At 37.4% G+C, this 22262-nt stretch overlaps 1 protein-coding gene across 1 annotated transcript in view; it reads left to right on the top strand.

Moving 5' to 3' along the window:
* The window catches only part of LOC139115376 (pre-mRNA-processing factor 6-like), a 29147-nt gene extending 8119 nt beyond the window's left edge, over positions 1-21028 (top strand). Inside the window, exons 8-25 of the mRNA XM_070677445.1 lie at positions 1313-1444; positions 1842-2001; positions 2492-2619; positions 3140-3266; positions 3744-3862; positions 6101-6263; positions 7069-7177; positions 7595-7664; positions 8256-8377; positions 9961-10054; positions 11388-11552; positions 13753-13854; positions 16395-16469; positions 17250-17383; positions 18187-18254; positions 18514-18652; positions 19346-19472; positions 20296-21028. Coding sequence (XP_070533546.1) covers positions 1313-1444; positions 1842-2001; positions 2492-2619; positions 3140-3266; positions 3744-3862; positions 6101-6263; positions 7069-7177; positions 7595-7664; positions 8256-8377; positions 9961-10054; positions 11388-11552; positions 13753-13854; positions 16395-16469; positions 17250-17383; positions 18187-18254; positions 18514-18652; positions 19346-19472; positions 20296-20448 — 2187 coding nt within the window. The 3' untranslated portion in view covers positions 20449-21028. The remainder of the gene's footprint in view (positions 1-1312; positions 1445-1841; positions 2002-2491; positions 2620-3139; positions 3267-3743; positions 3863-6100; positions 6264-7068; positions 7178-7594; positions 7665-8255; positions 8378-9960; positions 10055-11387; positions 11553-13752; positions 13855-16394; positions 16470-17249; positions 17384-18186; positions 18255-18513; positions 18653-19345; positions 19473-20295) is intronic.
* Positions 21029-22262: the final 1234 nt, after the last annotated feature.

The raw sequence follows: 22262 nt of genomic DNA, 5'->3' as shown, positions 1-22262 counted from the left end.
GTAGCTATAAAGGAATGTTTTGAAGCTTCTGAAAAATAATGTACTTCTTTGTCATGTTTTTACTGCGCTGACATCATACACAAGCCCTATGAAGTTTGGATTACCATTGCACTATACCAGTATCCTATGTTTTTCTAATAACCTAGGTGGTCTTTTTAATGCTCATGCGCAGACTAAATAGAATTTAAACCAACAACCTAAGGCGTCGGTGGTTTTCTATGTGTCTTGAAAGATGAATTTCTCGATGTCAAACTCGCTCCCATTGCTTCTTGACAGTCATTTTAGAATGGGAAAATTCACAAACAGAGAGGTTGGTCGCCACGGACAAGTAACTTTTAGCTTATTGACCTGAAAATTAAGTCAGTGTTCATTGAAAATTCAAAGACTGGACCCGTTGACACCAAAGTGATGCATGACTTTCATTGCATGCGGTCTCACTGTCACTCAACAAGTTAACATTGAAGAGTACGTTTTCGTAAAACTCCCTTTTTTGTGGTGATTTTTCACCACTGGATTTTTACATCATTATAAATGTTCATACAAAGCACAAAAACCGCTGTGTGTTTCCTTTTTTACCGTATCGACATATTGTGAGACACCGTAACCTCACAGTCCATAAAGTGAACTGTGGTGAATGTACGCTCCACCAGCTGAACAGCTTTTTCATATGCAAAATCAGCGTACGGTATTTAACCGGTGGTATTGTTTGAACTGTATTTTATTGAAAGTGATTACATTTCATCAACTCTTCATGCAATTTTATGAAAAATCTTATGGAAATGTGCGCAATGACATAATATGAAAATTTTTTGTTATTTAAGTCCATGTTCCCTCACCAGAAAATCGCTCTCGTGAATTCGATTTCTAGGTATTATTTTTTTCACTTGTCCCGTCGGGCAAGTGGCATCGGAGGTTCACTTGCCCGAACGCGACTTTTACTTGCCCCGGGCAATCGGACAACCCTTAGTGTCTTTCCCTGGTTCTGTATGTTTTATAACTTATCTACATTTTTGGGAGGATACTAGTCAACTTGTCCACTGCAAAAGATGTGATTGTTAAAAAAGGGTAGAACTTAGATCACTTTGCAAATGAGTTGTGTGATTGTAATTATGCTCACATAATTTTTAATCCCAATGTAAGATATTGTCTCTCATCATTTATGTTTACAAATACATGTAAACAATTATATGCATTGCATTGACTTAGAAATCAGTGTACCAGATTTTTGAATTCAGGTCTAGCACAGATTTGACAAATATCAGTTTTCAATGAAATGTGAGGATACAATGGTACTCTATGCTTATGTTGGTAGCAATACGGGGCTGGCTTGATGACCCCGTATCCGGGGACAATGTCATCAGGAATGATGACGCCATCTGGAGATGTAGATCTGAGGAAAATCGGGGAGGCCAGAAACACACTTATGGACATCAAGTTGAATCAGGTAAATGGAGTTTATTATTGTAGATGAGAAACAAAACAATGCTTCATGACATATACATGTACATATCATATGAACTTACTTATCTTAGTCCCTTCATCGAACATATTATAAATGTGACTTGCAGTTCTGTCTTTTCTTGAAATGCTCTCAGATGATACCTGCTAAGTTTTGAATTTCATCATAGTACTTTGTGACTCTTATACTTGTCCTGTACTATAAGCATGAATTTCTATATCAACTGAGATGTGCGGGATTGTATAGTTGCTTGTATCTGGTGATACAGTGTAATATCTCACGGAATCATACATTGATGCTTGACTGGAGATAAACTATTGCGAGACACAATTACAGTATAGAGTCTGTACACAGTGTTATGATATCCATGTGGTCTGTGTAGGTTTCAGATTCTGTGAGTGGACAGACTGTAGTGGATCCCAAAGGTTACTTGACAGACTTACAGAGTATGATACCGCAGGTCGGTGGTGACATTGCCGATATCAAGAAGGCAAGGTTGCTCCTCAAGTCGGTCAGAGAGACAAATCCTAAACATCCTCCAGGTAAGTGTCAATCAACCAATTAATTAATCAATCAATCAATCAGTCAGTCAGTCAGTCAATAGAAATTTGCCAAAGCCTAAATGGTGTAGTGTTTCATGTAATGGAGTAGGTGTAAGGATATGATATGAATTAATTATCGAGTTAACTTCCGATCATAATCATAATCATAATTAATGTGCTATACATGTTTGTGTCTAACAGAACCATGCATGCAGCTAATTCACATAGTAACAGATTTGCCTCTTGTCTGACCTAAAATGAGTACTTTCCATATTTCATATTCATTCTCATTATTAATTGACTCTCCACAAACATAAACACACTTACAGGAAACTGATTTCTTTTGCAAAACCCATATTTACACTGTGTTCTAAATAGTAGCATATGTTTTGATGCCATTCGTCACTAATTCTAGCAAGATAGCTTACTGGTTTACTTGAACTCTGACACACAATATGTTAACTGAAATTTGATAAATTTAAAATTGCAGCTTGGATAGCTTCAGCCAGGTTGGAGGAAGTCACCGGCAAACTCCAAGCAGCCAGAAATATTATAATGCAAGGCTGTGAGATCTGTCCCAACAGTGAAGATCTATGGCTTGAAGCTGCCAGATTACAGGTATGGTCATTGCCATTAAGCTTGACCCTCCTTTTAAACACATTTTGTGTTCTTCGTCAAGAAACTCTTGCACGGTCCAATTGAAATTTTGGAAAAATTTGTTTACATCAAGATGAAATCCCGTAAAAGGATAAGCTTCATTATGGTAAACGAAAATTGAAAATTTCACAAGATTTGAAATGGAGTGGGAATATTGCCAAGTATGGTGGAGCTAAGATATGTACAACTTTTATTTTTAAATTTAATTTCTGTATTTAAAACCTGTAAGACATCCATATATGTACTTGTATGTCAGTGTTTAAAAGTTCTGAGAATCAAATTTACCTGTAGATATTTACGTGTAACCTACAACATTTCTTAGCACCGATTCCAATCCAATTCATATGTCTTTAAATTTCTTTGCTCTCTCTCTCTCTCTCTCTCTCTCTCTCTCTCTCTCTCTCTCTCTCTCTCTCTCTTCCTTCCTCCTTCCTTCCTTCCTTCCTTACTTACTCTCCGTTCTTCATACTTTCTTGTACAGCCTGGTGACACGGCCAAGGCTGTGGTTGCGCAAGCAGCACGACAGTTACCACAGTCTGTGAGAATCTGGATTAGAGCGGCTGATCTGGAAAACGAAACCAAAGCTAAGAAAAGAGTATTGAGAAAAGGTTGGAAACTCTTAAATAACATAGACATGTGTTTTGTTTTACCCTGTCACCACAATGGTTTGGCCCAAACGCATTGTTATCAATGGTGGATGTGGACATGCTCACAGGGCATTGGGGTGAAAAGGTTAGCATGTGTCAATCCCAGTTTCCGATGCAGAGATTCAAATTTGCCAAAGAAAAGAATGCAACTGGGTCAAACCATTGCGATGAAGGGGTTAATTATCAAATATAACTCCACATATGATCCAAACGTAAATTCGTACAGTTTACTTTAGTTTCCAGTTTCACAAAAACAAAATAAACTTTCAAGTACTTGACATGTTTGAAACAAGATAGATTCATGAAATTTTCTGCAATTTACAGATTCATTATTGTAGAATTTTGGATGGAAACAAATTATAGGAAGGAAAATATACGAGTGTGGCATTTTTTCAATGATGAATTTACAGATGCTAATCACGATCATTTTATTCTCAGCTCTTGAACACATCCCCAATTCTGTGCGTCTTTGGAAAGCCGCTGTAGAGTTAGAAGATCCAGATGATGCCAGGATTCTGTTGAGCAGAGCGGTTGAGTGTTGTCCTACCAGTGTAGAGGTAAGGTATTTAGTATTGGTAGAGAGCCTTTCTAGTAATCGGTAGAGAGCTGTTCTAATAGTATTTAGGCAAAGTAGACTGTAGATAAAGGACTGTTTGACTAGTGTTAAAGCACAGTTGTCTGTGGAGGGCTACTGATTACAGCAGTTATGCTGGTGTAAGTGAAATACTTGTAGTTTACTGGTAGTGTTCTGTTTTTTTACTGTTAGGTAAAGTATAGTCAGTAAAATTGTATGTATAGTCATATCACAAATACCTTTTTTAGCTCCGCTGTCAGCGACGCGGAGCTTATCAAATAGGTTGATTTTCCGTCGTCGTCGTCGTCGTCCGTCGTCGTCCGTCGTCGTCGTCGTCGTCCGTCGTCGTCCGTTGTCGTCCGTCAACAATTGCCTTCTCCTCTGAAACCGCAAGTCCAAATGCTTTGAAATTTTATATTCAGCTCACTTGGAGTGACCTCACTTAAGTTTGTTCAAATCGTAGTGAAATTTGCATATTTGTATTTTTGGGGCATTTTTTGGTGTTTTTGGTAAAAAAATCTTCTTCTCTGAAACTGCTTGTCTGATTGCTTTGAAATTTGATATGCAGTTTACTTAGGGTGACTTCAGACAGATTTGTTTAAATTGTGGTGAAATTTGCATATTTGTATTTTTAAGGCAATTTTTTTCATTTTTGGTAAAAAAACCTTTAAAAATTCTTCTCCTTCAAAACTACCAGTCAGATAGCTTTGATATTTGGTACATATGTCCTAGGGATGATCTATTTCAGATTTGTTCAAATTGTGCAGAAATATGCAAATTTGCATTTTTAAGGCAATTTTTGTGATTTTTGGTCAAAAAATGTATTTCTCAAAAAGTACTGGTCTGATAGTTTTGAAATTTGGCATACAGGTTTCTATAGATGAACTAAGTAATATATATTAAATTTCTGGTGAAATCTGTAATTTGTATTTTTGGGCAATTTTTGCCATTTTTGGTCAAAAAATGTGTATTTCCAAAAGTACTCATCTGATAGCTTTGAAACTTGGTATACAGGTTCCTACAGATGAACTAAATGATATTTATTGAAATTATGATGAAATCTGCAATTTTGTATTTTTGGGGCATTTTTTGCCACTTTTGGTCAAAAAATGTGTATTTCCAAAACTACTCATCTGATAGCTTTGTAATTTGGTATACAGGTTCCTACAGATCACCTTAATGATATTTATTGAAATTATGATGAAATCTGCAATTTGTAATTTTGGGGCAATTTTTGCCATTTTTGGTCAAAAAATGTCTTTCTCAAAAGTACTGGTCTGATGGCTTTGAAATTTGTATACAGGTTTCTACAGATGAGCTTAGTAATATTTATTGAATTTCTGATGAAATCTGTAATTTTGTATTTTTGGGGCAATTTTTGCCAATTTTGGTCAAAAAATGTGTATTTCCAAAACTACTCATCTGATAGCTTTGAAATTTGGTATAGAGGTTTCTATAGATGAACTAAATAATATTTATTGAAATTATGATGAAATCTGCAATTTTGAATTTTTGGGTCAATTTTTTCCATTTTTGGTTAAAAATGTGTTTCTCAAAAAGTACTGTTCAACAGCTTTGAAATTTGGTATACAGGTTTCTATAGATGAACTAAATTTGATCTTTTGAAATTATGATGAAATCTGCAAATTTTATTTTTTTTGGGGCGATTGTTGCCATTTTTGGTCAGAAAATTTTATTCTCCAAAAAACTACTCATCGGATAGCTTTGGTTGACATGTTCTTGGGGATGATCCAATGTGATATATTCAAAGTACAATGAAATGTTCTATTGTGTATTTTTTCAGCTATTTTAGCCACTTTTTCTGGCCACTGCATTGAGCTATCAAAGATTTCCACCTTCTTCATCAACATGTGTCAAAATAGTTATTCTCTACATAAACACAGCGGAGCTATATCGGCCGCTAGGTCGCTTGTTCCACTTACCATGATTGTACTCATATGTTCTCCAGGTGAATGTAGAGGCAAGGTAGAGATCTGTGTTACATTCCCGTAACAATGAAATACAGTAAGATGTTCAGTAGAAATGGTGTTGCATATTTATCATCAACGAAAGCAATGTTTCATCTTTAGCTTTTGCTGCATTGAGACTCAGTTCAGAGTGTGAGAATTGATTAACACAGAGTTACTTAAAATATAGTTTTAAAAAAAGTGAAAATATGTCATTTCAGTTTTTCTAATGAAACTTTCTTTTCATCAAACAGTTATGGATTGCACTTGCAAGACTTGAAAGCTATGAAAATGCCAGAAAGGTTTTGAACAAAGCCAGGGAGAACATCCCGACAGACAGACAGATCTGGATCACAGCTGCCAAGTTAGAAGAGGCACACGGCAACACAGTGATGGTGGAAAGAATCATTGACAGAGGTTGGTCTTTTACGCTGAGTTTGTTCATGTTCATGTTTATTACTCTCAATTACTCTCAATTATGGTAAGTTCTACACATCAGAAATGCGTGTACAACAAAGTGAGAGTCAAGAGTAAATGGGAGACGGAAAAATAGCAAAAGCTATGTTACCGCATAATTTAACAAATTATTGCCAATTATGTAAGTTCAGTTCATTATGCGGTAAATTATCATTAGTTAAATCATACATAAAGCAACCTATTTGAAGTTTGTGTAGTTTATATATGTCAAGAATGTGTAATTGATTGAATAGAGGATTTGTGTGTTCTGCGATATTACTAAAGGTCATTGTTCTAACTGCCATTTTCTGAGACAAAAATATACTTTTGAGGTGTGACGGATAGGTAGATCCCCAAACTTCAAGTTCATATGTAATATGTGGTTGAATAAAATTTTATAAAGTAAAACGAGAATGTTTATCGTTAAAGTTTGTCTGCTTTGTATACAAAGCATTTAAAAGATGTTACTATGAAATGTTTTGTTTTATTACCTTTGGGAAACTTTCTGCCCGGGGAAAGTTGAAAATAATCATACTAACATTTTTACAGTACATACCACAAGAAAAAGGAAAAATTCTGTTTTTTCCCCTCCATAATATTTTCTGTCTGTCTGTCTGTCTGTCTGTCTCACCTCTCCCTTTGTTCCCCCTCCCTCCCTCCTAAAAATGTCATCTTTTCCACTTCTCTGTATTGTTAAGATTTTTTTCACAGTTCTCATCTCTCTCTCATTGATGGATTTGTCCCTCTGTTTTTGGCACATCGACAGCCATCAATTCTCTGAGAGCCAACATGGTGGAAATCAACCGAGAGCAGTGGGTGAAGGATGCCGAGGAGTGTGAGAAGTCAGGCAGTATCACCACATGCCAAGCCATCATGTAAGTGTATCAGCAAATAACCTGGAAATTTTGTGAGAATTTACTTATACATTCTCATATTACCATTGCATGTACCACTTAGATGGGAAAAGAAGCGAAATACCATAGCTGTAAAGGCTCAGTATCATTAATAAAATGACAAGACCTTTACAAAATTTTTACATACATATCCCATATGCGGTGTAACACAATATAGCTTCAACGTCAAGACATTCAGATCATAATATCCAGCGTACAACATTACACAACATCACTTCACCATCAATCTTAATCGTTCAAGCTGTACAGGGGTGTAAGTTTTGTAATTTATCCAGAGCATATTGCCTTAACCCTATTAAATAAGGAATCAAAGATCAGAATTTGTTTGAATTTCCTGTACCGATGTATGCATTTGCAAATTTCCATGTTGTGTTTCAGTCGTAGCATCATTGGTATTGGAGTTGAAGATGAAGACCGAGAAGCCACCTGGATGGATGACGCAGATGTAGTGAGTATTGGTTTCATCATCTTGTGACTTGACCATATAAACGACATAAGTTGGAAGACCAGTATTCTCCCCAGAAATTTTTGCCAGAGTTGCCCCTAATTAGCATAATAATTTGCATATTACTTTACATGAAAGTTAACCCATGACCTTCGGTAGGTTAATCCTCTTTCTTCCAAGTTGTACTTATTTCTATGGTTTGTTTATGGAGCCTGGTAGAAAGAGGATTAGAGATTGCTATCAATATCTTCAAAATGCTGTTATGAGAAATGTGACATGTAATGGCCGTGGGCATATTGATAAAATTGAAGAGCAGTTCCCTTGGATCTTCCTGATAAAATAGTTGAGAAAAATCCGGTAAAAAAGGACTCACCACCGGAACCAATGCTGTAAGGATTCATCCTGATAACAATCTCTGAATCTCTGCAAATTACTTCAAAACAATCATTTTTATTTTTTTACTTTGGAAAATGTATGCTCTAACTTTTGAAGAAAATACATAAGTGATATCTTTTCCTCAAATTGCTGACCCTCTTCTACAAGTAAGTATACTGTTTTAGTCTGATGGCTGACTTTTTTATTTTTTTCATCCAGTTTGCCAACCATGGAGCCATAGAGTGTGCCCGTGCCGTCTATGCGCATGCATTGACTGTCTTCCCAAGTCGGAAGAAAATCTGGATAGAGGCGGCCTACTTTGAGAAAAATCACGGCAGCAGGTACTCAGCAAATCTGTCTGTTTTTGCCCATGTATATTGAGCAAGCCATCTTTGTTCTACCTAGTGTTTGACCCAACGGGATTGTCATTAATGGGTTAAATCCAAAATTTGAATCCATGCGCACAAACGCCCATATAAATACAAATGTCTGTGTATTTCCGTTCGTGTTCATGTAGGTTTGTTTGTACCACCATTATGTGATCTCTTGCAGTGTTCTCCCCAGGATTTTTTTAGAAGAGGGCGAAGACGTGGTGCGAAGCACCACAAGCGACCGCTTAGCGGTCGCGGGGGGAGGTCAGGAGGGGGGTGTCCCCCCTCCTGCCCTTGGAGCTTTTAAAAATAGAGATTAAAATGGTGTTATTTGGTGGCACTTGGGGAGTATTTTTTTCAGATTTTTTTCGTATAAAAACTCTTAGGAAAGGAGATCTGAGACAGTGTTTCATAACTTTTATTACAGTTCACTGATTTCAATTATGAAGATTACATTTTTTGAAAACGAAAACATAGCGAGAGACATAAATGTACATTTATTCATCGATGTCAAATTATCACGGTGACCATAAAACTCAGGTTTGCGGAGCATTTTTTTTCGTATAAAAAACTCAAAGGAAAAGAGATCTGAAACAGTGTTCCATAACTTTATTACAGTTCACGGATTTCAATGAAGATTACATTTTTTGAAAACGAAAACATAGCGAGTCTAGAGACATACATTTATTCATCGATGTCAAAATTATCACCGTAACACTCACGTGTTCTCATCCTCATACACGTCCGACCGAGCCTAACATTAGGTTGTTTTGCTTTGGGAAGGAATACACAAACGAAATTCTAACCTCCTATAAAAACTTCAGTGTACTCTGCTGTCCTTGGTTACCCTCAAGCTCCTTGCCATGTTTACTCAGCTAAGTCGGTTACCTAATGCACGGTCCCTATGGAGTGACCGTGGCTAACGTAACGTTGCGGACTGAGCCATGCAAATATGGCTGCCTTCGATGAGTTGCACATGGGCTTATGATCTCGGATGACATCACAAACTCGCGAGATTTGCAAGATCGATGAGAATTATGTTTGCAGTCTGCAGGATCGAGGCTCACGCTCGCATTTTGCTTGTAAATCACTGTCAACTTTTTTTCCCGTACATTTTATTGTTTTTATGTTTCACAAAAGATAAATCTTTTTCATTTCTGGCAAGGGGGCGCTCGGAATTTACAAGAGGGCGCCACGCCCCTGTTACCTTATTCAGGGAGAACACTGTCTTGGGTGTACTGAGTCTACAAAACACAGCACATTCTTTTTATTACTCAGGAAAACATTTGACATCCATTTTACAGAGCATGATATTTATTACGTTTCATAATTACCATAAAAGCATCTTCAGATGACATATATCTCAAATATTTGCAGTTTGTGATGTCTGTAATTGCAGATTAACTTTCCATGTTTGTGTTCTCAAAACTTTAGCCAGTGGCATTTTCTCTCTGTTCTTGATTAAGCCTGACTCTTTCCATCTACTGTTATAGCATCTTCAGAAACTGTTCATGTATCCTCTGACACGATGTACTGTTCCTTCTCTTTGCTAGGGAGTCATTAGAGGCACTCCTGCAGAGAGCTGTGGCTCACTGTCCCAAAGCGGAAGTGTTATGGTTGATGGGTGCCAAGTCCAAATGGATGGCTGTAAGTACAGCTGTAGATTGTTCAGACACGCACATTTATCAATCAATCAATCAATCAATCAACCAATCAAATCAATTTGTTGAGTGCCAAACTCCAGTATGGAAGGTAATATGCAGCCTGTAACCAGTGTGCCCCCTAACAAAAGAGACTTCAGGAAACTTTGAGTCCGTTGAAAAATTTGTGAAATTTTCATGGGTCACAATGAATAATTTCCTATTCAACTGAAAATTTTGTTGAGTCACAGAAAATGATCATGAGTCGTAGGCTTAGAGGGCACACTGCCTGTAACCCTCTCACTTTCAATTCCCTGTGCAATGGGTGCAGCCTCATTGTTGACAGCAGTAGTTGAAGGCAAAACCAGTTGTAGTGTAGGGTGAAGACAGATACATTGACAGAGATAGAAAACTATCGAGATAACAAGTTGAGACAATTATTGAGACAGTGGGTGTCAACATCGAGCTAGGATGTGGAGATTTCTAAAGACTGCAAAACAGTGATTTGTAATTCTTTTTCAATAGAGCCAGTTTGACACCTAACCGAAGGAGTATAACCAAATTCATGTCGCTGACTCAAGAATATTTACTTTTCCTGATAAAAATGTAAAATTTTGTGTGTTCCGGTATTGGTTTGATGCAAACAAATTTCCATAACTTCTAAACTAACTTTACATGTTCAAAAATGTAAATTTCACAGGCAGGATTTCCTTTCAAGCCTCTTTGTAGCTGAATGAATTGAATTTAGAACATACCTTACAGAAATCACATCAAATTGAAAATTTAGGGTTAGGGCTAGATTTTAGGGGTAGCATCAATTAAAAACATTTTATGCTGCAAAATACAGACAAGAGTCAATGAGAAGGGCTTTATGGTAGTAAATACAGTACCGCAAAATTGAAATGATTAAACTTCTATTCAAACATTTCTTAAAGAAACTTTTGTCCTTTCTCTTTCAAAATCAAGAATTGAGAATTTACATGTCGCCATGCAAATTTTTGTACTATGTAAACAAATAGCCTTAAATTTATTGACATTTTGTAATTCAAAATAGTTGCCATCCTTGTGCCAACCTTATTGGGAAAATTAAATTCTTAATTTTCACGAAAATTTCATTTTCTCCAAAAGCTTCGAAATGAGCCTACACAAATGGTAGATCAAAAAAGTATTATAAATAATTCCAAAGTCCGAGTACAATGTTTGTCCCTGAGGTTCAATACTTTACATTTAATGGAGTACACTGGTACAATATGTGTTTTGACGGCACTGCAAACTTGAGAAATAGTAGAATCATCAGCTAAGCTAAAGATGATCTGCTTGTTTTGTTTTGTTGATAACAGGGTGACGTTCCCGCAGCAAGAAGTATTCTCTCGTTGGCTTTCCAAGCCAATCCAAACAGCGAAGAGATCTGGTTGGCTGCCGTCAAACTCGAAAGTGAGAATAATGAATATGAGAGAGCCAGGAGGCTTTTAGCCAAAGCACGGAGTAGTGCGCCAACAGCCAGAGTAAGTTTGCGAACATAGGATGAAGCTTTAGTGTCTATAAGTGGTGTGCGATACTCAGTCTGTTTATGTCTTCAGTGTTGACATCAAAAAGTGTTTCAACAAATACCTGTTTGCTTATCAAGGACACTTTTGTGAATGCTGAAAGTGTCTGCAATAGATGGGCATTGTAAACGGGAAGTTACAGGACCATGGGCGCACAATAGGGGGATTACTGATGACTCAGCCATTTGCATACACTTGGCAGGAGTTTTTTAATTCTCATAGGATCGCTTTGACGGTATGATAAATTTGAATAATCATGGCGGGCACTTTCGTGATATACAGTATGCAAAGAGGAGACAAGTGGTGTTACAGGGAAGACATTATGAAACATATGTGTTCTCTGACATAAAAATAGAACATTTTTTAGTCCCCACGGACACTGTCCGGGGGGACTTATAGGTTTGGTCATGTCCGTGCGTGTGTGCGTGCGTGCGTGCGTCCGTGCGTCCGTGCGTCCGTCCGTCCGTTCACGCAGATATCTCAGAGATGCCTGGAGCGATTTCATTCAAACTTGGTACAAGGATTACTTCATATGTCATACAGATGCACGTCAATTTGTTTTTTGATACGATCCAATATGGCTGCCAGGCGGCCATTTTATTATGATTTTTCCATGTACAGAGCCATAACTCAGACATGTTTCAACCGATTTTATTCAAAGCTGGTACAAGGACATTGACCAATGTCATAGATATGCACATCAATTTGTTTTGTGATACAATCCAATATGGCCGCCAGGTGGCCATTTTGTTACGATTTTTTCATGTACAGAGCCATAATTCAGGCATATCTCAACCGATTTTATTCAAACTTTGTACAAGGACATTGACCTATGTCATACATATTCACGTCGATTTATTTTGTGATACGATTCAATATGGCCGCCAGGCGGCCATTTTATTACGATTTTTTCATGTACAAAGCCATTACTCAGGCATGTTTTAACTGATTTTATTCAAAGTTGGTACAAGGACATTGACCAATGTCATATATATGCACGTCAATTTTTCATGTGATACGATCTAATATGGCCGCCGTGCGGCCATTTTGTTACAATTTTTTTCATGTACAGAGCCATAACTCAGGCATATCTCAACGGATTTTATTCAAACTTAGTACAAGGACATTGACCAATGTCATACATATTCACGTCGATTTGTTTTGTGATACGATTCAATATGGCCGCTAGGCGGCCATTTTATGACGATTTTTTCATGTACAGAGCCATTACTCAGGCATGTTTCAACTGATTTTATTCAAAGTTGGTACAAGGACATTGACCAATGTCATAGATATGCACGTCAATTTTTCATGTGATACGATCCAATATGGCTGCCATGCGGCCATTTTGTTACGATTTTTTCATGTACAGAGCCATAACTCAGGCATATCTCAACGGATTTTATTCAAACTGGTACAGGACATTCACCTATGTCATACATATGCACATCGATTTGTTTTGTGATACGATCCAATATGGCCGACATGTGGCCATTTTATTACGATTTTTTCATGTCCTGAACTACAACTCAGACATGTATCAAGCGAATTTATTCAAAAGTATTTTTATCACAGACCTAATGAAGAGGACTCTATCCTCTCTGAGGACCTGTAATCAAAGTGCCCATTAACAAGTGGGGACTGTGTCATCAACGATGACTTGTTCAGTTTATTTTCAACTCAAGTTTAGTCGCTAGACATTCACAGACATCATATGTAAGATTCAATGACAATGTACGCCTGAAACATGACAAAACTATGGGATTCTAGGACCAAACACAGCAAGTCCGATCAGTAGTGTGGCTTTTTTGCACTTGTATAGATTTACGGTAATCCAGCTTTTATGGGGGAAGTTCCTGTTTAACAGATTGGTAATATTCTACATATTTTTGACCTCCTATTTGAAAATTTTATCCATAATGGAAAATTGTTCTGATTAAAGTGGCTGACAGCTTTCCATGCACTTTTATATTATTTATCGTGCACAGTGTTTGATAAAACTTTTGTTCTTTTTAGGTTATAATGAATCTGCGTAGGTATGCACCAGCTGTTGTATGCCCTTTCGTTTACGCCCTCCAGTGCCACCATTATGCTTCCTCGATGTTTACGCCTGCCTTTTTTTCTCTCCCCCTCCTTCTCCCCCCTCCCCCCTATGTAGGTGTTTATGAAGTCAGTGAAATTGGAGTGGTGTCTTGGCTGCATTGGGGAAGCACTAAGACTGCTTGATGAGGGACTCAAACACTACCCAGACTTCCCAAAAGTAAGTCTCATGCCAGAAATAGCCATACATTAGTGCTGTTTGCAGTTTCAGGTTTGTTAGTTCCCACGGACACCGTCCAGGGGACTTATAGGTTTGGTCATGTCCGTGCGTGTGTGCGTGCGTCCGTGCGTCCGTGCGTGCGTGCGTCCGTCCGTCCGTTCACGCAGATATCTCAGAGATGCCTGAAGCAATTTCATTCAAACTTGGTACAAGGATTACTTCATATGTCATACAGATGCACGTCGATTTGTTTTGTGATACGATCCAATATGGCTGCCAGGCGGCCATTTTATTACGATTTTTTCATGTACAGAGCCATAATTCAGGCATGTTTCAACTGATTTTATTCAAAGTTGGTACAAGGACATTGACCAATGTCATAGATATGCACGTCAATTCTTTTTGTGATACGATCCAATATGGCCGCCATGCGGCCATTTTGTTACGATTTTTTCATGTACAGAGCCATAACTCAGGCATATCTCAACCGATTTTATTCAAACTTGGTACAAGGACATTGACATATGTCGTACATATGCACGTCAATTTGTTTTGTGATACGATCCAATATGGCCGCCAGGCGGCCATTTTATTACGATTTTTTCATGTACAGAGCCATTACTCAGGCATGTTTCTACAGATTTTATTCAAAGTTGGTACAAGGACATTGACCAATGTCATAGCTATGCACATCAATCTGTTTTGTGATATGATCCAATATGGCCGCCGTGCGGCCATTTTGTTACGATTTTTTCATGTACAGAGCCATAACTCAGGCATATCTCAACCAATTTTATTCAAACTTGGTACAAGGACATCGACCAATGTCATACATATGCACATTGACTTGTTTTGTGATACGATCCAATATGGCCGCCGTGTGGCCAGTTTATTACGTTTTTTCATGTCCAGAACCATAACTCAGACATGTATCAAGCAAATTTATTCAAAGTTGGTACAAGCAGATTGACCAATGTCATACATATGCATGTTAATTTGTTTTGTGATACGATCCAATATGGCTGCTGTGCAGCCATTTTGTTATGATTTTTTCATGTACAAAGCCATAACTCAGGCATATTTCAACCGATTTTAATCAAAGTTGGTACAAGGACATTGACCTGTGTCATACATATGCACATTGATTTGTTTTGTGATTCGATCCAATATGGCCACCATGTGGCCATTTTATTACAATTTTTTCATGTCCTGAACTACAACTCAGACATGTATCAAGCGAATTTATTCAAAAGTATTTTTATCACAGACCTAATGAAGAGGACTCTATCCTCTCTGAGGACCTGTAATCAAAGCACCCATTAACAAGTGGGGACTGTGTCATCAACGATGACTTGTTACTAAAAATAGCGGCATGCGTGTGACATCAGACACTGCTACTCGAAATTCGGACAGATTTTATTGGTGCATTGCGTTGTTGCAGCTTGTGGTCTGAGCCATATATTAATGTGACTTTTAGTATCCATTGTAAAACTAGCAGGTTTCATTTTCGTTGTTCTTGCAGAAGATACGGACAAATATGTATTTTTGCATATTAATGAAAGAAAAATTATGTCATTTGCAAACAGTGCCATTGAAGAGAAATGTACAGGACGACTTTACTCACAATAGATGGGGTACAACAAGAGACTAACATTGCAACATTAGGAAACAAAAGCTGAAATTTTCATATAAGGAAATTAAGCTTTTTTCCCAAACTGAAAATGCATTAGCAATACACAATATTTTAACATGGATGTAAGCTACTTATATTCGCCAAAGTTGTGCTCATTATGTATGCAATGAATGAGAAATACTCTGGGAGCAAAGTGATATGCTGCTTCCACAAGCATGTTCTTTGGTCAAAGAAAACCTACGTCCCATAATTCTCATCAGATACTGGACCTTTCACTTCAAGCATTATGGTTCTCTCCATCCATGCTACAGGAAACAAATCATGTGATATGGACACTGAGCATGATGAACACACTCCCCTAATTTCCTCAAGAACATAAAATAATTTAACAAAGTTTGCTTGAGGAGAGTTGAAATCTTTCAGTATAAAGGCGTGTGCATGATTACCTTCAGTTCGTAAACTCGTACACCTATTTGAACGCCATCGTATTACCCACATTGCAACTGGGAGATTATGCAACGGAACAGCAAAACTGTTACACTTTGTCTAAATCTCAGTGATATGTGCTGTTTAAATAATCATGATGATAGTAATAATTCTTATTGATGAAAGAATTGGTGGGAAAGAAACCAGGCATTATGAAATTCATCTGCTGAAAAACAGGGCACATCAAGGAGCTAAAGAAGGGCACAAAAAGACATGGAAAGTAAAAAAGCATAAATTCACAGTGCCATCACTGGTACATGTATTTACCAATGTGAGTTCCGATCTGTACTTTGATAAAAACTAATTAACAAACAATCAGTGTAGTATTCCAAAATCTCAAACACTTCCCTGAAGAAAACAGTGGGAAAAGATGATAGATTGGATTATTCATACAGTCTGGTTTCCTGATTTCTTGTTTCAGTTGTGGATGATGAAAGGACAGATCGAAGAACAAGAGAACAGACTAGACGATGCCAGGAAAACATATCAACTTGGGGTAAGTCAAGGTCCTAAACTCTTGAGTTAGTTGAGGTCGTGTTCTTCTTCATTGGATTTAATTTTTGCTACTTTCACTGATAAAAAAAATCCACTACATTAAAATTCTTACAAACGATATATTTTACTGTTTTATTAGCAAAATAAGTGAATTTACAGTGGTTTGCGTTGAACTTTTGGCAATAGGGGAAGTCGACATACTGTCAAGGCTGTCAGGTGTTACTATCGTCCAGTGGTAATATTAGTAATAGTAAAGAAATCAACTCTCCAAAAGTTGAAACATCTCGAAGGATTGCAGACAAAGCCAAAACAACACCACAACAAACAACGCTTGCAAATGATGAATTCGGGACAATTAGCAGTATGTGTGTGGATGTGTAGTGTTGTTCTGACTACACGCGACGATCTCCTTCTAGACAATGTTTCAACTTTCACAGAGTTGATTTCTTTGTCATTGACTAATATCACCGCCTAGATGGCAATTACGCCTGAGAGTGTTAGCAACTCCTCAATTTAGACAATTTGTCTAGTTCCGGTATTACCAATGGTTCAACGCAAACCACTGTATATATGGATGAAAATATCCAAGCATCAAATTATTGAAATGAGTCCCATTGAGTTTACAGTATTTACCCCACTCAGGGTATGTTTGAGGCGATGGTGATTTCTGGGTGAGTTGAGGTTAGGTGATCATACGGCCATTTGAACTTTGCACCCATTGAACAATTTTCACAGCTAGAGTACAGTTTCTCAACAAAAATATTTCTTCTCATATCCGCAGTTGAAGAAGTGTGTGCATTCCATACACTTGTGGCTGCTGAGTTCCAGATTGGAGGAGAAGTCAGGAAACGTCACCAAAGCCAGAGCCATCCTTGAAAAGGCCAGACTGAACAACCCACAGTGCCCAGACCTTTGGTGAGTTCTCACAGATTCCTACATACTAACGCATCAAAAGAGTGAAGTGGGTCCTTGATGATGGCGGTTCAACAAAGCTGTTGCAAATTTTTGCCAAGACAGCGGAAAGATAGAGGAATAAACTGTAAACAAAAAGAGGCTACAAATGTGGATAGTGTTCTTGCTAACGTTTTGGTATATCTGTAAATGGTTCGTGAACCCTAGTTCAGAGTACTTTTTCTGGTGTCCTCATTAGGATTTCATTCAATTTTGATGTTAAATGTAGAACCCCAATAACATGACTGGGGAAGTCCTGGTAAAATTTACCCAGGTACAGTACCAGCCCTGACAAAATCGTGTAGAGTAAAAAATTAATAAAATGCTAACATTTATAACTTGTCGTCTTTTATTTCATCATCTAAGAGGAAAGCCCATCAAGTGCATAACAGATTGTAGTGATATCATGAGCAAACTTTATCAGGTTTATGAGTGATTGTGAGAAATTTGAAGATTTGTATGAGCAGCCTACACATCCTTCTGAGCGTGTTATGCCAACACTTTGATTTTATTCTACAAAAATGTGTGCAGACTAATATATTTTTCTGTTTACCACAGTATTGTCCAGTGTGCTGGTGAAATCATTTTGCCCATCCAGTTGCACATCCATTGAAGCGATTCAAGTCAGGAATCCCAGGGAATTTTTTTGTATCAATCCTACACCAGTACATGTAATATGTCAAATATTCTTGCTTTGAGTCATTGGCATGTTAATATTTCTTAGAGGGCAGCCTGGTTATAATATCAATATATATTTGTCTTATCAGGTTGGAAGCTGTCAGAGTTGAAGAAAGAGGTGGGAACAAGAGCATAGCACAAGCTACCATGGCAAGAGGTAGGTAACAAGAATTGGAATAGATGTGATCATATGAGGGGATATAAGAAATGGCAAACATTGTAACTGTTTTCTCAAACCTTAGCAAAAGCTCTGAACTGTGAAATTGCTACAAGAACAGAGCAAAAGATTTTACCTGTGAGTCCAAAGAATATTTCTTACCACTTTGTTATTATCCTCAAGTTTTGTGTCGTTAAACCCTAGTGTAGCTGTTATTTCCTTTATTTCCAATGACATTCTTCCATTTTCCCATGGACAGCTATGCAGGACACTCCCAACTCTGGCATTCTGTGGGCTGAGGCCATATTCATGGAGGCAAGGCCACAGAGGAAAACCAAGAGTGTAGACGCACTGAAACGATGTGAACACGATCCCAACGTACTACTTGCAGTCTCCAAGTGAGATCCTTTATTCAGTTACTCATTTCTTCTTTCAAAATCTGCAGTGATTTGGTTCTAAAAATCACAATATCATTCAAGTTCTTTCATGATACAGACAGTTATTTTTGTAGTCTACTGAAAATCAATTATTTCATTAAAACACATCTCATAACTGGAGACCAGAGCAATATCTGAAGAAGTCAGTAATTTTGTTCGCAGAGAGTGTAAAGTGCCAATGTTTAGATTTTTGTCTTTGATAAGATTCGTTTTTGTTGTTTTTGTCAGCTTATCGTAACAAACAAAATCTGTTTTTCCTTTTAAATACAACTGTTTTTGCAGCAAGGAAAGCTCAATTGCATTCATTGGTTGTAATCTTGATTGCCTGAAAGATGGCTTCAATTTAGTTCTGTGTATTCACATGCCTTGCACTTATCGGTTGAGTAAAATCTTAACACTGATGCTTCACACTCACCGAGATCTCACATAACACTTACTGCAGTCAAACTCTCAACTTGACTGAATATCAGCCATGGTGTACAGATAATTTTTGAAAAATTCAAATTGACATGTTCTTCGGTCACAGAGTTCAGAAAAATGTTTAAACCTGTAGCATGTGTAGACTACACAATATGGAAGGAGAAATTTCATCTTAACCTGATATGTTGTCTCAGACTATAACTTACCCTCTCTCTTGAATCTTACTTCTGCCAGATTATTTTGGACAGAACGCAAACTGACCAAAACAAGAGAATGGTTCAACCGTACTGTGAAGATAGAACCTGACCTTGGAGATGCCTGGGCTTTCTTTTATAAATTTGAACTTCAGCACGGAACCGAAGTAAGTACAGCCATATTTCCAGTTATTGAAGGAATACCCTGCATGTTTTGTACAAACCTCCTTTTGACTTGTTGAATTTTGATGAATGCCCCGACTGCTGCCAAAGCACTCTCAGAAATATTATGAAACTGAGTTAAGAACTTTCAATATGAAAAGTCATTTCAATATTTCAGAAACATGCTTTCTGTTCTGACAAGCATTGAATAGATAAGATTTCAAATCAGACAAGACTTGTATAACATACTTCAAACTGCGAATTCCAAGCCTTCTGTCAAGTTAATTCAAGCTGATAGTTATGAACTATCATCAATTCGGAGAAAAATGTTCAAATTATTAGATTATATTTGGTAAGAAAAAAGTTCGTTGGCTTACTTTAAATATCCAACTTCAAAAATACTGTGAAGAAAGCTACCTCACATTTGTGCTATGATTTTGCATCAATTGTGTCATGACGACGGTATATTTTTGCTCAGAAAGTCAGCTCAGTGTGTGAGTAGAAGGAGTTTTGTTCTCTCTACTCAGTGTGCATGCTATTCATCTTGTATGCAAATCACTATGAGATTTGAGTCAGATGATGAAACCTTCATAGAAAGAATATGTTAACTTTGGTGGATTTCATTGAAAAGTGTATAATCTATTCCAAACATCGGTCACTGCCACTGTGTGATCTTCAACCATAAAAAACATATCCAGCATAAGTGTTCAAAAGTTCACATCTTTCACAGTACAAATGTGAGAACACTGACAACATTGAGTTTCCGGATAATTTCATGTGCATCAAACCAACACTAGAGTCTGCTCTCTCTCCTCATCAAAATCGCAGGAACAACAAGAAGACGTTCGCAAGAGATGCATCAACGCTGAGCCTCATCACGGTGAATATTGGTGTGCTGTCTCCAAGGCGATCGTCAACTGGAGGAACAAGACTGAAGACATTTTACCCTTGGTGGCTAAGAGCATCCCTGCTGTTGTCTAGTTTGGGTTTAACCATTTCCTTTTAATAATAAAAATGAACTGATTGATCTGACCATGACAGTCAGATTATACTAAAGTAAAAACGAGATCTATGGAAGGGGTGCAGATCTGTACATATTTTACAAGTTTCTTTTTTGAAGTTTCAACATAATAAGTCAAGCTTTATTCTTATAAAGAAAGCCTTCAAGTTCTACCATAAACTGGGCTAAATTGAATTCGGAAAAATAAAAAAAATCAAACAAAATATGTGATAAAGATTTTGTTGTGATGATGAATGGAACTTCAAGCTTTTTGATAGCATTTTGTGATCTATGAAAATGTGATCTATAGTCTAGTTGACAGAAATTGAACCCACTGCATCCATATGCAAACCAGTGATCATCATATGCATTCAATGTATGGAAACCCAGCTTTTGTCTTATTTACTGCTCTTGTTTGAGAAAGATCTCGATTTTGAGTTCAAGTGGAACATTGTTTGTGATAACATAATAATGTGTACAGTGAAATTCTTTCGCTTGTGGTTCATCATAAAACATCTACATGTACCTGTTTTGAAGAATATTAAAAGATTTTCAAGTCAACTACAGGAGGTGTGTATGAATTGTTTGTAAGTACAGCACCACAGATATACATGAACGAGGTACCCATTATGGTGAACACAACTTTTATCTCGTCCTCATAGAAATATCATATGATGACTTGCATTTTGAATTAATCCGTAAAGTAGTATAGGCCACAAAATTGGAAGACTATATACTAGACTATGAACTTTTTGCTCAACCTTGCCTCAAGGAAACTTTAAATTATTACATTTCAAAAATGTAAGTAAAAATTTGGGTTCACTGTGCAAATTTTGTTACTGGAGAAACAAATTATCAAAGATTTACTGATATCTGAAATTCAAAATGGCCACCATCCCTTGTCCTAACTTTTCTGGAGAAAATGAAATTTATGATTTTAATTAAATTTTTCTTGCTTTAAGAGCTTTAAAATGACCTCCCTAAAGTGGCAGACCCAAAAAGGATTTGAAAACAGAGAATATCTATCAGCACAGTTCTACCTTGAATCTCCAACAGTGTCAGAAAACACTGGCAGTGTCTTCACACAGCCACGTAGGCCTACTAACTCTGGACATTGCAAAATCGTAACAAATAGAGAACCACAAGATCAAATACAACATATCAGAAAATACTGCCAATGACATCATGTTCTCACATTCCCGGCTGCTGGGAGTGCGGGATCGGCGGTGTGGGAAAAATCGATCCCACACGCTGAGAAATCGTCCCACACTCTGTAGTAAATATTACACGAGCTCTGATTGGATGATAAACAGTATGTTTAATTCAACGCACGAAATGTTATCCAATGGCACGACGAGTAACACATGGACCTAGACTACGAAGTAAGGAGGTCAGAGTACAGTGGCAGACGACAGAGTTGTCACGATTTTGGCTCATGTTGTACGTGTTTAATATCAATTAAACGCATTTTGTGGTCATGTGAGAAATAGAATCTCACACACCAAGGACCTGGGATCAGATTTCTCACTCTCGCTGGGGATATTTTGTCTCACACTCGCCTGCGGCTCGTGTGAGACAAAATATCCCCAACTCGTGTGAGAAATCTGATCCCAGGTCCTTGGGGGTGTGAGATTCTATTATTCCCACCTCTATACAAATGGTGCATTTTTGACATACCAAATCTGAAAGCTATTAGAGCAGTGGAATCAGATAAGTTCAAAACTGAGATAGGATGACGACTTGTGCAACCTTTGTTCTTTTGTATGTATTATGATATTATTGCCGGCTCCTTGAG

The sequence above is a fragment of the Ptychodera flava genome, chromosome 17 (assembly GCF_041260155.1).
Source record: "Ptychodera flava strain L36383 chromosome 17, AS_Pfla_20210202, whole genome shotgun sequence".
Taxonomy (NCBI): domain Eukaryota; kingdom Metazoa; phylum Hemichordata; class Enteropneusta; family Ptychoderidae; genus Ptychodera; species Ptychodera flava.
The sequence above is the reverse complement of the archived record's forward strand: the minus strand, read 5'-3'. Positions and strand labels throughout refer to the sequence as shown.